General features: G+C 38.3%; 3 protein-coding genes across 4 annotated transcripts; 2 read left to right on the top strand and 1 right to left on the bottom strand.

The window, feature by feature from the left end:
• Positions 1–37: 37 nt before the first annotated feature.
• LOC111596688 (surfeit locus protein 6 homolog) lies at positions 38–1,298 on the top strand. Its single transcript, XM_023310994.2, has 2 exons — positions 38–298; positions 354–1,298. Exons 1-2 carry the CDS (start codon positions 127–129, stop codon positions 1,214–1,216), a joined length of 1,035 nt encoding a protein of 344 aa, XP_023166762.1. The 5' UTR covers positions 38–126; the 3' UTR covers positions 1,217–1,298.
• Positions 1,299–1,333: 35 nt separating this feature from the next.
• Positions 1,334–6,561, top strand: LOC111596687 (ATP-dependent Clp protease ATP-binding subunit clpX-like, mitochondrial). Its single transcript, XM_023310993.2, has 7 exons — positions 1,334–2,271; positions 3,542–4,640; positions 4,781–5,057; positions 5,117–5,266; positions 5,326–5,547; positions 5,631–5,843; positions 6,143–6,561. The coding sequence occupies exons 1-7, from the start codon at positions 2,214–2,216 to the stop codon at positions 6,173–6,175; spliced, it is 2,052 nt and encodes a 683-aa protein (XP_023166761.1). The 5' UTR covers positions 1,334–2,213; the 3' UTR covers positions 6,176–6,561.
• Positions 6,562–7,229: 668 nt separating this feature from the next.
• On the bottom strand, positions 7,230–15,393 carry LOC111596694 (serine-rich adhesin for platelets). 2 transcript variants are annotated; one of them, XM_023311010.2, is made up of 8 exons: positions 13,668–15,393; positions 13,470–13,600; positions 9,409–9,497; positions 9,110–9,343; positions 8,778–9,048; positions 8,263–8,712; positions 8,040–8,198; positions 7,230–7,710 (listed from the first exon to the last, which is right to left on the bottom strand). In XM_023311010.2, the coding sequence occupies exons 1-8, from the start codon at positions 15,187–15,189 to the stop codon at positions 7,645–7,647; spliced, it is 2,922 nt and encodes a 973-aa protein (XP_023166778.2). In that variant the 5' UTR covers positions 15,190–15,393; the 3' UTR covers positions 7,230–7,644. The 2 variants fall into 2 exon arrangements, with proteins under 2 accessions (XP_023166778.2, XP_030078744.1); XM_030222884.1 differs by lacking the exon at positions 7,230–7,710 and adding an exon at positions 7,862–7,969.
• Positions 15,394–16,430: the final 1,037 nt, after the last annotated feature.

Here is a 16,430-nt window from a genome sequence, read left to right as displayed (position 1 = left end):
GAACTCAGCCGTCGACTATCGCAACTCACGATATTATGCTGTCTTTAACGAGCTTCAGTTGCACGTGTGAGCTCAAATTCAATTTTCGTACAACTTTCAAAATATTGAATATTATTCAATTTCCCTATGGACTATATGACCGACGAAGAAGCTGTGAGAAGCGTTTGGGATTACTACAACCATGAGAATGGCAAAGAAGAGTCCAAAAAGGAAAATGCGTGCACCATAAGAAAGCGCTTTGAGCAAAAAGTTTTACGTTTGTTGACAATACACAATGTGCCCTATTCAAAAAAAGATGGTAAATAAAAACCAAAAACTTCAAAAAGCATTACATTAATGCATCGTTATTGTAGATGAAGAAACTTACGAGGACTATCTGCTCTCTGATGATGAAAATATGCCAAATCCAAAAGGTATCAAGTTAAAACAATCAATCAAAACTAAACCTAGAGACAATGACGGCGACGAGGAAGAAGAGGAAGAGGAAGAGGACGAGGAGGATGTGGACGAACGTATTGCGTCCATAAAGAACAAATTGCGCCAGAAAAAGCGTCCGACTACTGAAAAGCAACAGAAGAGACGTGTAGCAAAGAAGCTGAAGCGAAGCAAAGGCGTGCAAAAGCTGCTCCAATCCTCAGCAAAGATAATGAAAAATGAGAATATAAAACAGAATAAACTAAAGAATGGAGGTATCAAAGCAGAATCGAATGATGATGGAGAGGCAACAGATAGCAAGGCAACCATTCAGCCCGTTCCTCTGAAACCTGTATTCAACGAGGAATCGAAGATAGTTTATTCCAAAATTGATTTCGCAGCCAACCCAGGTGCTAAGTCCAAGAAATCGCATCAAAATCCAAAGGAAATACTTAAAAAGCTGAAAGATACACGCCAACAAATAAACGAACTAAAGGAACAAGGTCAAGGGGATAAAGCAGCCGAATTACAAAATAATATTGCTTGGAAGAAGGCATTTGATAAGATAGAGGGCAAGAAAGTGAAAGATGACACCAAGCTCCTCCAAAAGGCCATCAAAAAGAAGAAGTTGGAGAAGCGGACGGCAAAGAAGAAATGGACGGAACGCAAGCAGAAGGTGGATCATGATATAGCGAAACGTCAGAAGAAACGACAGGAGAATCTAGATAAGCGCAGCAAGGACAAGAAGAACAAGAAACTGAAGAAGGCTAGCAAAAAGGGCCGAATTATACCTGGCTACTAAAAACTGGGTGGCAAAAAAATTAGAAATACAAGTCAAATATAAAATTTTTGACAAAACGAAATTTAAGTTCTTTTTAAATTCATATATACAAAAATTTTCTATATTTCTGGCCGTAAAACAGTCCAAATTCTTTGTGTATTATTTTAGATTAACATTTTGGTCGGTTTATGTGATTTTATGTACCACGGTGCGCGGCACAGACAAGAAGAAGAGTCATCAAACAGCTGTAATTTAATTATCAGCTGTTTTCCATTGTTGTATTTTGTGAAGCTATCATACAATTTCGTTAATGGTATGAATAACAGCAACATCGTGTAATTACCATTACGGCCAGGACAGTAAATACGGGCGGTCTTTATTCAATAAGATAAATAAAAACTGTCATGGATCTGCAACAAAAAAGTTTTCGAAAACACATTTGCTAGTGAATACCAAAATACGAAAAACAAAAAGAAGAAGCACATACTCTGGCCAACGAGTACGAAACGACGTGTGAAGAGAAATCAGAAAAACCGAAACACACACAAGCGTAAACGTGCTCACCGACAAGCCCGCATATTCACACAGTCACACACACACATACACATATATGCAGACGCACACAGCGCCAAAGAAGTGTGTACAGGCAAAGCGCCGAGCGCAATCTATTTTATTCACATTTTCCACACACAAAAGTACCAGCAGAGCAGCAGCGAAAAATTAACAATTGCGTCGTACAACAGGCCACAAGGAACGAATAAAAAGCTAAAGAAATTTTTTGTCTTTTAAGAGTGAGCATCAAAAACCAATTCAGAGTATTGTGCAAAACAAAATCGAATGACTAGCAATATTTGCTTGTCAAAATAGTCCAGAACAGACTGGCAACAGCAAGAACAAAATCTGTACCAGCAGCCCCCGAACAGTAGAAGGAAGAAGAGAGCATTGTGTGTGTATGTGTGTGTGTGAGCCGACCCACCAGCTGAGATTTCCGTAATAACAGCAACAGTAGCGCTTTATAATGAGCATGGTACGACGTATCATATTGCTGGCTCCAAAATATAAAATTTGGACAAAAGGTAAGCGGAATATGCTGTTTTTTATAAGCGCAGAAACACAACAATCGTACGAATGCTGTCTAAAATCGCATACGTAACTGCGTCATTTGCGTCACGTAGCCGCAGCAGCCGAAAGCAACAGCAATAAATCTAATACAGCGCGCTTATCAAAATTTCGTTTATAATTCTGCAATATTAATCGAACACTCACTTTTGGCAATAGCTGAAGGTTGTGCATTTGACTAACAAAGTAGATGCACGCCAATTGAGCCATGGATTTAAAGCTAACTTGTATTGGGTTATATGATTTAAATTCATGTCAAACAGCCTTTGTCGAAGGTCAACGGCGCATAGCCATTACGTTATGCCAATCAGACAACGTAGCATGTATCGTATTTGCGATGATTGAAGTTTGTTGTTGTTGTTTCGATTTCTTGTTTACGATTTTGAACTGAACTTGAATTGTTTTTAAATATGGTCGAGGTTTAATTATTGCAGTTACAGCTTTTGACGCAATGAGCGGCCAGTCGTTTAAAAATATGTTTTTTTTATTTCTTTTTTCTTGTCATAGACGTTAAATGTGTGCACTGGCCAGTTTTTTCTTACAGCAGTGGTCGGCAATAAACTCTTAATACCGGCCATAAGGAAATCTAAGCTAGGTTTTTCGGAAGTGTAGAAAGGCCAATTATATAATTATTATATAAGTACAAATTGTTCGAGTATTATCACCAGTCGATTCAAGTTAATGTTTACTCGAGTCGAGCTCATATAGTAGGTTACAGTGCATGCTCTGCTAACGAACAGATCGTAAAGAAATACTATTATTTTATTTTATATTTAGCTATTGTATATTTAAGAAACATTTAAACTACTTATGCTCCTAAAAGTTTAATTTTTTTTGTTTATATTAAAATTCTATTTCTGATCTTAATAACCGTGCAGGAATTATAATGATATGCTCTTCATATTCCTTATTTTAAAGTTGAAATTTCATAATTCATAATCGTTTTTCCGTGAACTTGAGTCTCTACACGTTCTAATTGAACTGAGACAGTTTTTTAATATACGTAGCTGCTAATTGGCCTTGGATTTGTAGTTGAGGCAACAATATGAATGAATAATACAACAATTTAACTACACGTAGTAATACTCTAATTTTTAGCTAACAACGAGAACTATATTATATAGTCAGTTGCGATTGCTATTAGATCTGAGCTATAATTTAATTTGAAATACACAATATATATTTGTATATTAACTAACGCTTGACTCCTCTTTATCACTCTCTTAGGATCCAGCCATGTTCAGCATACCCCGAAATGCATAATACTAAGCACCGGTAATGGAAGGCGACAATTTCATTTGGCCACTCAGCAATGCGCTGCCAATGGGCAGCTGCTGTTGGAGCCCATTGTGGTCATACCCGCCTACATTGACATAACTAATGGAGTGAGATCGGATGCCGGCAGCAGCAGCAGCAACAGCAACGGAGGCAAAGAAACCGGAAAGAATAGCGAATTAAGTGGCGCAAGTGGCGCATCCAAAATACCTGGGGGCGGTAGCAGCGGGTCGAACGTGGGTGGTGGTGGTAGTGGAGGGAGTGGCGGTTCGAGCACAACTGGCGGCAGTGGCGATAAATTTTTATCCTGTCCAAAATGCGGGAGCGCATGCACACAAGTGGAAACGTTTGTTAGCTCGACGCGCTTTGTGAAGTGCGCCAAGTGCAACTATTTCTTTGTGGTGCTCTCCGATGTGGAAACCAAGCAGCGCGTCAAGGAGGAGCCAAAGAATCAGCGCAAGCCACCGCCACCACCTCAAAAGATCATGGAATATCTCGATAAGCATGTGGTGGGCCAAGACTTTGCCAAGAAAGTTCTTGCGGTGGCTGTTTACAATCATTATAAGCGCATCCATCACAATTTGCCCCAGCTGCAGCAGCAGCCAAGTGCCGGTTCCGGCGCCGGTGGTGGACTGGACGGCATACCACGTACGGATCTACTACACATCACTGGAATTGGTCATACACTGAACAGCACGCCTGGCAACGAGCTGCCGCCAAAACCAGCGCAAATGGGCCTTGGTGGGGGACTGTCTGGTGGTGGTCTAGGCAGTGGCCTGCACAACAGCAACGCCAACAACCCGCGGAACAGCGATCATCGTCCCGGCTCCGAGATACTAGATAGACAAAGCAACGATGTTAAGTTAGAGAAGAGTAACATTATCATGCTCGGACCTACAGGCTCTGGTAAAACGCTAATTGCGCAAACGATCGCCCGGTGTCTGGACGTTCCCTTTGCAATCTGCGATTGCACAACGCTCACCCAGGCCGGTTACGTGGGCGAGGACATTGAGAGTGTCATATCTAAGTTGCTACAGGATGCCAATTACAAGTAAATTCTTAATCGATATATAAATTGTCTGACAAATTAAGTGTAACTTAAGGTTACATAACTTATATACCTGCCTTGCCTAGCTCCTTAGGGTAGGAATGTTCAGTGATAATAAATCGTAATATCTCCTTCTTTTACAGTGTGGAGCGTGCTCAGACTGGCATCGTATTCTTGGATGAAGTAGATAAAATTGGCGCTGTGCCGGGTATACATCAGCTACGCGACGTTGGAGGTGAAGGTGTTCAACAGGGCATGTTAAAGATGCTAGAGGGGACTGTGGTCAATGTGCCTGAGCGGAACTCGCCGCGCAAGCTGCGTGGCGAAACAGTGCAAGTAGACACAACGAATATCCTGTTTGTTGCCTCTGGTGCCTACACGGGTCTCGATCGTCTCATTGCCCGCCGGTTAAATGAAAAGGTAGCTAAGTCCAGCAACTGCATTTATATTCATATATTAATCGTAACTCTTGGCCGTAGTATTTGGGCTTCGGCATGCCGTCGACTAGCGGCTCGGGCCGTCGAGCGGCACAATCAGCAGCCAGCCCAATGGATAACGATCAGGAGGAGCGTGATAAATGCCTGACTAAGGTGCAGGCCCGTGATCTCGTTGAGTTTGGAATGATACCCGTAAGTACCAACAACTATCTGTCTTACTCTGTTAATCATGCTCGCTTTACACTCTGCAGGAGTTCGTTGGTCGCTTTCCGGTCATTGTGCCCTTCCACAGTTTAAACGTGAATATGCTGGTGCGTATTCTAACTGAGCCACGCAATGCTCTCGTGCCTCAATACAAAGCGCTGCTAGGGCTCGACGAGGTGGACCTATCCTTTACGGAAGATGCGGTTGAATCAATTGCCAGTCTAGCCATGGAAAGGCATACAGGCGCACGTGGACTGCGCTCCATAATGGTTAGTTAGTTAGAAGAGAATTGTAGAAATGTTAATCATTCACAATCATAATACTAATGTGTTATTCGTTATCCATCCGACAGGAGCAACTTCTTTTGGATCCCATGTTTATAGTGCCTGGCTCAGATATACGCAGTGTACACATAACGGCTGATTATGTACGCGGCAATTCTAAGCCAATTTACAGTCGCAGTTCTGATGACGATTCTAACGCTACTAGCGACAGCTCATCGTCGGAGACTACAGATACGGAACCCAGCAACGATAATGATAAGAACTTTGAAGATAGTGAAAAAGTACGGCTCAAACAGTAAAAGCCTTCGATTAACAACACACTTTAAACAGCAGCTATAGCGTTCAGCCTAACAAAAGCAACCACAGCAACAACAACACGATCTGCAATGCTTTTCCCCATTTCCAACACTTTTGCCCACGCTTTTCATGAAATTTCACTATTAGACTGTTCTACAGAGTTACATTTTTCTTAAAACCTTTTTGCTTTGCAAATATGCTTTCTGTGCTAACCCCATATAATCTTAGACCCACCCCCCATTTATATAGATGCATCATTGTTAATGTGTTATATTATTTTTAGTCACGTTTAAATGATACTGTGGTCGGTACGTAGCACTTCCTTCAAATCGCTGTCACACAATTTTTGAATGGCTGATTGGCAATTTTATATAAATCGAAATATATATATTTGTGTATATATAAAATCAGTATATATATACATATGTATAGTTTATATCGGTATCCTTCCCACTCGATATGCACCTGTGATTCATAACTGACAAGCAGCGTAAATTTGAAATGCAGCCTTTCAAAGATCGTTTGTAGCATCAAAAATGGCAATTGTAAAAACAATCATTATAATTTTTCACTAGAAATGTAAAGCAAAACTAATAAAAGAAACCCAATTTCCTAAAGATTCGTTAATACGACTTATTTGACATCGTAGAGAAAACAACAACAAGGATTTATGTCTGTTGCGTTAGTTTCTCAGTTCGGCATATATAATAAATAAACTTTGATAACTGTAAAAAAGAACAAAACAAATATATTTATATATATTTAACCTAGGCAAAAGTAAAAATATGAGTTACAAATTTTAGTAGTCTAATTATTGAACGACGAGGAACAAATTATATTTTTAACTAATTTAAGTTGTACAACAAAACGTAAAAAAAAATTTAAAAAATAGTAATTTAATAATAAAAAAAAATTAAAACAAAAAATAAACAAATGTCTTATTTACTCTTTAAGTTCATTAACAAGATATAAACTCAGATCGGGTTATAAGGTCGTTGGCCATTGGATTGCCTACAAAAGTTGCCTAGATCTATCAGTCAGTTATCTGGATTGATTACCTTCATTCAGAGTTGCTTAAAATAGATATGAATCGAAATGGAATCCAAAAAATTGTCGATCTTCAAGCAGAATACACTGTGAATATGCTAAGGGCAGATAACTTCAATAATGAACCAAACCAAAGCGTTGTGTATATAGTTTGTTTTGCGATACAAAAGATACATAAATAAAAAGATGTGGGTAAGCATTTAACAAATTTATGATTAATTTTATTTAATTATCATATTCAACTAAAACAGAATTCGCACAAATTAAATTGACTAAGGTTAACTACTCGTTAAAAAAATTGACTCATGCAAAACTTGCATATTCGAAACTCTTCGGGTGTGTTCCACTATTCAGTTTAGCTTTAATGTTTTATTATTGATTTCTGTTGACTCCAGCTGAATAGCGAAAAGCGCACATTAAAAAATATAATTAAGATTTATAGCACATATATGCTCTAAGATATTCCAGTTGATTTAATATTCTTTATCTTTCCTTTTTTTAGTTGAGGTTTTTTAAATATTTTTTTTTTGACGTACTGTAAAATTTGTATAAAAATTTGTAAGTAAATAAATATGTATATTTGTAGTGTATATGAAAGTGTCTGGGTGTGTGGCTGAGTGGGTGTGTGAGTGGGCGTGTATGTTATGTGGGTGAGTCTATGGATGAGCGAGTGTAAATATGAGTTTTTGTATGCATATATATAAATAAGTTATTAAAACCCGAATTTAGGCACGAGCTTCAATCACCCTCCTCAGATATAAGCAGCTCATATTCCTGTGCTGCAAATCGATCCCAATCAGAGGTCTGCAAATAGATGAAGGATTAATTTATACATTTTCAAATTTGAATTATCGAAGTACAATCAAACAGAACCCAAAACTGAACTAAATGGAAACAGATGGAATCTAGAGGACTCGGCGATCCGGCCAATACTTGGCTAAATGATTTGCAGGTTCTTGAATGAAACCGAAGCTTGTGAAGAATCAATGTGGAAGAAGCCGAGAATGACCCGAAGAACAAATTGCCAAAATTTTGAATTTGCATAAACTAACTAACTTCAAAGCTGGAAAGAAGCCCGAATCAGGATTGAGTAACCCCAACCCGAATCATCATCAATTAGTTGACAAACTTACGGATTCATCGCGCTGTGCGGCAAAGGGATCGCGTTGCTCGTGATCCAGATACTTCTCTAAATTAAAGAAAGTATCGAAGAAAACGTGAGTCATTTTGCAGCGCTTCAAGTCGCCCAGCGTAATGGAATCACGGTTCGCAGGCTTAATCATGTCCAGCATCTGTAAGCAAATAGTTAAAGACCTCATCACAAAAAGCAATTTAAGATTAAAGACATTCGCCCACCTGACAGAGGCAATCCTCGAAGGGCAGGCATTCAATGCCTATGCCCTCCATGCGTTGCTGTTGCTCCTCATAAAAGTATTCCAGCTCGTACATGGACAGAGCACCGTCCCCGTCAATGTCCATGCAGCGGAACCAGTACTCAATGGCTGTCGGCGTGCGCTTATCCTCCTCGGACAGAATGAACCATACGAAGTCTGTATAGGACATTTTAGGCTCATCTTGGGGCGCCTTTTTGTTATCGCTGCGTGTTACACAGCCGGAGAAGATGCGTTCCACAATGCGGGTGGAGAGCGCATTGTCGCTGTGCTTGGCCAGATCGTCCTGGTTGATGAGCAGATCGTGATCCTTATCCAATTCCCAAAATTTACAATAGATCACATAGAAGTGCTCGTAGCTAAAGAAGGCCATGATTTGATTGATGTCCTCCTCCTCCTCCAGCAGACTAATCATCTGCGCAGGCAAATATGCTTCAGTTAAATTATATTTCTATTTCCGATGCCGCCACGGGGACTCACCTCGAGCAGATCGGATCGCTTGAGCTCCGATATGGTTATCTTGCCGCTCCAACTGCGATTCACCGAATAGAAGATACGCGCGATGACCGTGTGCACATATCTGGAATGGAATTCGGTGGCCTCCTTAAGAAACGCTAGACCCGGATGCGTATCGACCACATCCTGCACCATCGGCACCAAGTCCTCTGGAACAATATAGGAACGAAAGCGTTGACCGCGCGACAGAATATAAACAAATCGCGAGGCCGCCTCATGGCAATACACATTCATTCTGTATGGGAAAACTAATCAATATGGCAACAGATCCCGTCGAGAAACGCTATCAACTTAACTGCTTCCAGAATTCGACAAAACGCTGGCGTTCCACCAAGCCCGTGGTGCCTGCTTGGCAGAAGATCATAACCGGCATGCGCCAATAGAAGGGCAGGCCACACAGCTTCAGGATGCGAGGTAGCTCATCTTTGGTCACCTGATTGTTAGGAAAGCTATCGAAGGCGGACAAAATGCCGCGAATGACACGCTCCATGGCAATGGTTGGCTGCGGCTTGCCATGTGGAAAGTAAAATCTGCCTTGGAAATGCATAGTTAGAGATATTTATATATAAAGATATCTAGAATATTGCCGACTTGCCTGGGTATGTAAACGCTCTTGGAGCTGCGTATCTCCTTTTGCAATAGATCCTGCGAGGGCGGTGGCGGTGGCGTAGCATGCAGCTTAACCTGCAACAACAGCAGCATTTATCAGATATCCCATACATTATTGGATACATATAATATCAAAAACATTCTCGAATTCTGCACGCAGTTTATATGCCAAATACTTTTTTTGTTTATAAATTAATTTACCACACTTTTTGGCACAAATAAATATTGAGAAATTCTTGGTCTTAACGAGAAAATACGTTAAATTAATCAACGACTAGTAGATACCCTTAAGGCATCCATAATGGCTATAAACTACGATATATTCACTACGATATATTTGTTTTTTTTATCACCTTTATTTCTGATGATTATCATTATCATTATCATTATCATTATCATTATCATTATCATTATCATTATCATTATCATTATCATTATCATTATCATTATCATTATCATTATCATTATCATTATCATTATCATTATCATTATCATTATCATTATCATTATCATTATCATTATCATTATCATTATCATTATCATTATCATTATCATTATCATTATCATTATCATTATCATTATCATTATCATTATCATTATCATTATCATTATCATTATCATTATCATTATCATTATCATTATCATTATCATTATCATTATCATTATCATTATCATTATCATTATCATTATCATTATCATTATCATTATCATTATCATTAGCATTATCATTAGCATTAGCATTAGCATTAGCATTAGCATTAGCATTAGCATTATCATTATCATTATCATTATCATTATCATTAGCATTATCATTATCATTATCATTATCATTATCATTATCATTATCATTATTATTATCTTTATCATCATGATCAACACCATCATTATCATTATAATTATCATTATCATCATCATTATCATCATTTTTATTATCAATATCATCATTATTGATCGATAATTAAATGATTATTATTATCATCATTAACGATGATGATGATTCGTTATTATTATTATCTTATCATTATTATTTTAATTATTATTATCATTACTATTATCTAATAATGATCATTATTATTAGCATTATCACAAACACCATCATCATTAATATTATTAACAAGAATGAACATCGCAATACTATATTATATTACTATACTATACTATATTCTAGCCTACTATATTCTGCTATGCTATACTCTACTCTGCTCTACTCAATTGTACTATAGTATACCTTACTCTACTGCGCTATACTATCGTATACTATAGCTGAAATGTTTTTGTGTTCCAGCAAATATTGGCTCAATTTGTTTGTCAAAAATAAGGGTATATCATTTTCGGCTTTTCTGATGATTTGTAGTTTTTTTCTTTTGTTTACATTTGCACTTACTTTTGCCCTTTAAGTTTATTATAAAACATGAACCACTATTTTCATAAAGAAACTGCTGTTAATTGAGTTTTGTTTAAACATTCTAATGAGAGCTGGGTGTGTGTACGAATATAAATCAAAAAATACTTAAAATTTTCGTGGAAATTAAATTTAAATAAGCGAAAAACAAAATAACAAATGAACTGAAATTAAGTTCACATTGTTGTTGTAATTGTGCTAAATTCAGCCGCAAATTGAAGCTAAATTTACAATATCTTAATTGCCGTCAATGAAAATAATCTAAAGAAATCTATAGAAATTGAAATACGACTGATTATTTCTCTCTCGATCTGGCTCTTGCGCTTGCTCTCTTGTTTAAATAAATTAAGTTAGACACGATTGGAGCAAACAAAGCCAAAGGTTGATCATGAACAATTATAAAACGATTAATCTTAAGCAATTTAATTTTAAGAATTTTATAGTTTTTCAAGGGGTGATCAAAGATTGCTTCAGATTTCCAAAACTATATATTTATATTTATTGAAATTCGAACAATCTTTTCATAGTTTGAACAATGTTTCATTTATGCACAATTGTAAATAGAAAAGAACAAAAACAATAATTTATCAAAGAGATGATATAAATAGTTGGCAAAGCCCACGTGTAAAATGATCAATTAAATATCTTTACGCCCAATGCATATGTTTTTCGTACGCAATTGTTCTATCACATTCCTTTGTGGTCGATCTTTGTGTTCATTTCATTTGTACACCTTATAAGCAGCATCATTTGCTTTAGGCCATAAGTCTGAGAAGCATAAACCAAGCATTGGCCATTCATGATTTTAAAACTGTCAACGGCCGCATTAATATTAATCTCAACGCGCATGAGAAAAAAGAACGAAATACAAACACACACACACAAATAGAGTTCGGGCATCTGCGCGTATTGCGTATACGCACGGATACGCTTGATGGCCAAGCAAAATATTACGCATACGTGTAGCTGTTAAGTCGTAAAGGCAATAGATAGCGGCAAGAATTCAAGAATTGCGCCTGCTTCGACAACACAAATAGCACAATCAATCGCACACAAAGTTTTGTCTGTGAATTATTTATAGCAATTATTTACTTAAAATCAACAAGAAAAAAAAACAAATAGATTTCATATTGAAACGCAGTAAAGTTCGGCAGGGTAGTTGAGTTTGCTATAAACGTTATACTCAAGATATGCACACATACACATATCTATAATTAAATAATTTAATAGAAAAAAAATGGAATAATCACAATAGCAAAAAATACCCCAAAAATAACAATAAACATAAAAAAGTGCATTCGCGTTGCTTAAATAATCATGTGCTTGTATTGTATTTGTATTTGTATTTGGTTTTTTTTTTTAAATTTTTTTATTTTTTATTTTTACTTTTTTTTTTTGCCTATGTACAATCGTGCTGATCGTAAATGCTTAATTTGATTGTTTGTATACGAGAGTATGCATTCTCACTAGGGTCACTCACTGTAACAGTGCAGAAAAGATATATAGGCTTATCTATAATAGAGAGACCTTTTAGCTCACCAAAACGGAGCACATAAAGATTCTTAAAATTATAAAAATAATCAAATATATAAACTATCTGCACTATTATTTATGTCATCTCTGATAGATATACAACTGCTTCAGCAAAATAGTAGTGCGACTGAACACCAAATGTTGAACAACATAATTTAGAGATATACTAAAATTTTTGAAAACTATTTGAAATAAATATTAAGATGAACCTATTATTTATTAATTTTAATGTTGTTATGTTTCCAAACTTAAGTTGTGAACTTTAGGGCTTGTGAAAGAAAAATTCTTAAATTTAAGTTGTTCATAAAAATAATAGTGTCTACTAATAAATGAAAAGAAAATCCATTTGACATTATTTAAAACTGCATATATTATGACTGATAGATATATGAATATAGAGTTGCGAAAAGAAAGCTTTGAATATCTAAAGACGGTTTAGCTGTTTGCCTTGGAAACCTTGTATTGAAGATCATCGTAGAGCTCAGGTTTTTTAAATGTTTCTTTTTGGCCAACTGAAGTCAGCTCAGTTCTATAAATAAGCTACTTTTATTTGCTATTTTTGAAATATACGTCTAATGATGTATATATCAATATAACACTTGATGACATTCGCTTTACAATGTGATTTTGTTCTCTATATATTTCGCTATAGAAAAGCTATTGCTATTGTTATTAGGACACTTGTACAGTGAACACCCCTAATGTTATATTAGCAAATTGTATTGTTCGATGTTCGCTATCTATCTAGCTATATGTACAGCTCTCTAACGACTCATCGCTGTTGGCAGCCGATAGCTATATGGCGATGGCGTCTTGAGTTAACCTTAAATCAATCAACGATGCTCGATAACACGATATTTCTTAAAGTGCACATGATGAAGAGGGGGATCGAGAGAGGTAGAGAGGGAGAGAGTAGAGAGTACAGAGGGGCCCTAGCAATTTGTTGCAATTGTTGCTGGCGTGCGGCTGTGGTGAGTTTTTTCATGCGCTATTTGCAATTGTTAGATAACAACTGAACAACACACACACACACATATATCACACTCTTCTATGAGTGTGCTGTGCCGCACTTGTATATATATATATATATATAACTTTTTTTTTGAGCTTACCTTGAGCAGACTTTTGGGCGGCGTATCCGCTGGCCGTTTGATATCAAGAAACGAGTTGCGCACATCCGGACGCTTCTCGAAGAGCAGCACACGTTCAGCGACCGAGCCGCGCGTTAGGATCGGTCTGCCCACTACAAAAGTGAAGTGTGATTAAGCTATGGATATGGGTTTAATAAATGAATATCAGATTTGCATTACAATTCTTATCCTGGCCATTGGAGAGCGCTGCTCGGCTGCCGCTAGTCGGTTTGATTTTAGTCAACGTTGGCATCGTTGTGTCCGCCAATGTTGCTGGCGGGCTAACGGCAGCGGATGCTGCTGCTGTTGGTGTTGCAGTTGCTGGCGCGGTTGCTGTTGGTGTTGCTATTACACTCGCTGCAATGTTGCCAGCTCTGCTGTTATCAGTGTTGCTGCTGGCTCTGCTGCTGCTGTTGCTGTTGGCAACTTTGCGCGCTATTGCTAGCTTTTCTTTGGCGGTTGCTGCCGTCGCCGGCTTGTTTAGCTCGCTATTGTTGTTCTCTTTGGTTCTGTGCAATTTGCGACTGCCAATTGCCGGCTCGCTGGCGCTCTTAGATGGCTCATCCAGCTGTACCACACGTGGCGCGTCTAACACATCCACATTGTTAATGTTGTTGCTACGGTTTGTGTTGCTGTTGTTGTTGATGTTGTTGTTGATGCTGTTGCTGCTTCTGTTGCTGACTTTGCTTATCTTCTTTGTGGGCTGCTCCGTTGCTGTTAACTTGCTGCTACTGTTGCTTAAGCTATGAGTCACATTGCTGCTGTTGATCTTGTTGCTGCTGCTCAATCGCTTTTTGGCTGCTGTTGCTGTTCCTGTTTCTGCTGCTGCTGCTGCTGCGGCTGCTGCGGCTGCTGCCGCTGCCTCCTTGTGCAGCAGCTCACTGATTTGCAGCAATTGATGCGTTTGTTGCTGAGACAAATTGTTCACGTCCAGCTGCAAATTGATGTCATAGTTGCGATTTACATCGCGCAGCGACTTGCCTGACACAGCAGCAACTTTTTTTGGCGATTGCAGCGCCTGCTCCACGTGACTTGATTTGCCAGCTTTGGCAGTCGCTGTTGTTGGTGTTGCTGAAGATGTCACTGTTGCTGCTGTTGTTGCTGCTGCTGTTGTTGCTGCTGCTGCTGTCGCTGTTGCAGTTGTTGGTGTTTTCTTAGTCTTGCCGTTCGACTGCATGGCCACGCCCACTTCCGCTTTTTTAATGCCTCCACTCTTGCCTCGCTGTTCTTTGTCTTTGTTCACAAAGCTGGTGACCATCTTTTGCAAGCCCTCTGCATTGTTAAGATCTGTTGCCGGCGTCGCCGTCGCAGTTGCCGCCGCAACAGCAACATCCGCAAAGTTCCCAGTGGTGGCCGCGTTTGCGTACTCCAGCAGCTCGGCGGGCGGCGCTCCGGAATTCTTCCACTGGTGATAGATGGCATCGGCTTGCTCGCTTATCAGCTCGACCATCTCAGCGTGCTCATCGCTTTCGATTAGTGGTGTTGCCTTTGGCGCCTTGTGGTTAGAAGCTGCACCAGCGGCAGCACCAGCAACTGTTGCCGGTTTGCGTGTAGTTGTTGTTGTTGTTGTCGTTTTGCTGGCAGTTGTCATAGCCACAGTGCTGGTGCTGTTGCTGCCGGTACCGACGCCCCCGACGCCTCCGCTGCTGCTCAGCTTTTTTGTTTTAGTTGTTGTTGTCGTTGTCGTCGAAGACGCCTGCATTTTCCTTCAAAGTCTTCAACGTAGTCGTCTAAACTGCTCTTTTGTGTATTGTTTATTTTTTGCACGCACAATTTTTATGTCAAAAAAAAAAATAATTACATTCACATCTTCGATTTGGTCTATGTTTATTGCCACACTCGAACAAAAACTGTGTGTATTATATTTTTGTTTTTCAATTTTATTCTGACGTTTCACAGATTCAGAAAATTTTGGACATATTTATATACATATGCACATATGTATATATATATATAAATATATTTTTTTTTTTTTTCAATTTTCACATTTCAGAATTTGGTGGCCTGTAATTGGGTTTGATTTTTACAAATTTTCCTCGTGCGTTTCATTCACTTTTCACATTTTCACATTTTCCTCGTTTTAACTTCTCTCCGTATGGCGAAATCTATTTATATAAAGAAATACCAAAATTTCCTATTTCGTTAATTTCAGACGCCGACAGAAACACACAGCCCGCAACGTAGACGTAGACGCAGACGCACACACACACAGACACACACACACAGCCATCCACAACCACACACGCACACTCAAATATATAAATATACATATAACTGCGGCATTAGCATCGGGATCGGGGCATCATCTCAATACTCAAAGCGCTCACACCACTGTGCACAGTGCTTAACAAATGAGAACATTTGCCTAAATGGGAAACTTTTGTGGCATTTTTTAATTATTTACTGTTTCATGCTAAATATTTATGCAAAAATTCCAAAAAATATTTGTGGGGCCCAATATTTGTTTTATGTGTCAATATTCAATACTCAGGTCTTAAAATGTAAGATTATAAACTTATGCCAATATGCTTGAATATAATTATGTAAATAGTTAAAAAAAATAAAATTTTGTTCTCTTTTAGTTCTTGATTTTCAAAAGTTGCTAGTTTTGTTCAGTATTTTGGACTTTGTGTGTGGCCGTCCTATCATTCCATTTTATAATTGATTTACTCAGTAGTGAAGGGTGCGTAAATCAGTTAACATATTAAACGAGACGAAGTTATAAATAATTCGTTTTCGCACCTAAGTGCGAAATATTTTCTGCCCGGCAATTAATTGATCAATTTGTGCGCATCTTCGGCAATTGAGACGATGCAAATGAAGTGCAGGTCACTGTGCACGCGTAAGAGAATGAAACGAAAAATATATTGAGAGCTGCCCCTTTGCCCGTTGCGGCATTTTTGCCTTGTTTTTACGTTTAGCTTCGGCTGCTGCTTCTTCCTC

The sequence above is a fragment of the Drosophila hydei genome, unplaced genomic scaffold, assembly GCF_003285905.1.
Source record: "Drosophila hydei strain 15085-1641.00,03,60 unplaced genomic scaffold, DhydRS2 tig00000063-arrow-pilon, whole genome shotgun sequence".
In the NCBI taxonomy this organism is placed as follows: Eukaryota; Metazoa; Arthropoda; class Insecta; order Diptera; family Drosophilidae; genus Drosophila; species Drosophila hydei.
The sequence above is the reverse complement of the archived record's forward strand: the minus strand, read 5'-3'. Positions and strand labels throughout refer to the sequence as shown.

Coding starts and splice junctions, on each gene's coding strand:
- LOC111596688 (XM_023310994.2), top strand. CDS start 127: ATGGACTATATGACCGACGAAGAAGCTGTGAGAAGCGTTTGGGATTAC. Junction 299..353: donor GCCCTATTCAAAAAAAGATG/GTAAATAAAAAC, acceptor TCGTTATTGTAG/ATGAAGAAACTTACGAGGAC.
- LOC111596687 (XM_023310993.2), top strand. CDS start 2,214: ATGAGCATGGTACGACGTATCATATTGCTGGCTCCAAAATATAAAATT. Junction 5,058..5,116: donor CCCGCCGGTTAAATGAAAAG/GTAGCTAAGTCC, acceptor TCTTGGCCGTAG/TATTTGGGCTTCGGCATGCC. Junction 5,267..5,325: donor TTGAGTTTGGAATGATACCC/GTAAGTACCAAC, acceptor TACACTCTGCAG/GAGTTCGTTGGTCGCTTTCC.
- LOC111596694 (XM_023311010.2), bottom strand. CDS start 15,189: ATGCAGGCGTCTTCGACGACAACGACAACAACAACTAAAACAAAAAAG. Junction 13,601..13,667: donor CAATGGCCAGGATAAGAATT/GTAATGCAAATC, acceptor TCACTTTTGTAG/TGGGCAGACCGATCCTAACG. Junction 7,711..8,039: donor CCGCACAGCGCGATGAATCC/GTAAGTTTGTCA, acceptor ATCTATTTGCAG/ACCTCTGATTGGGATCGATT.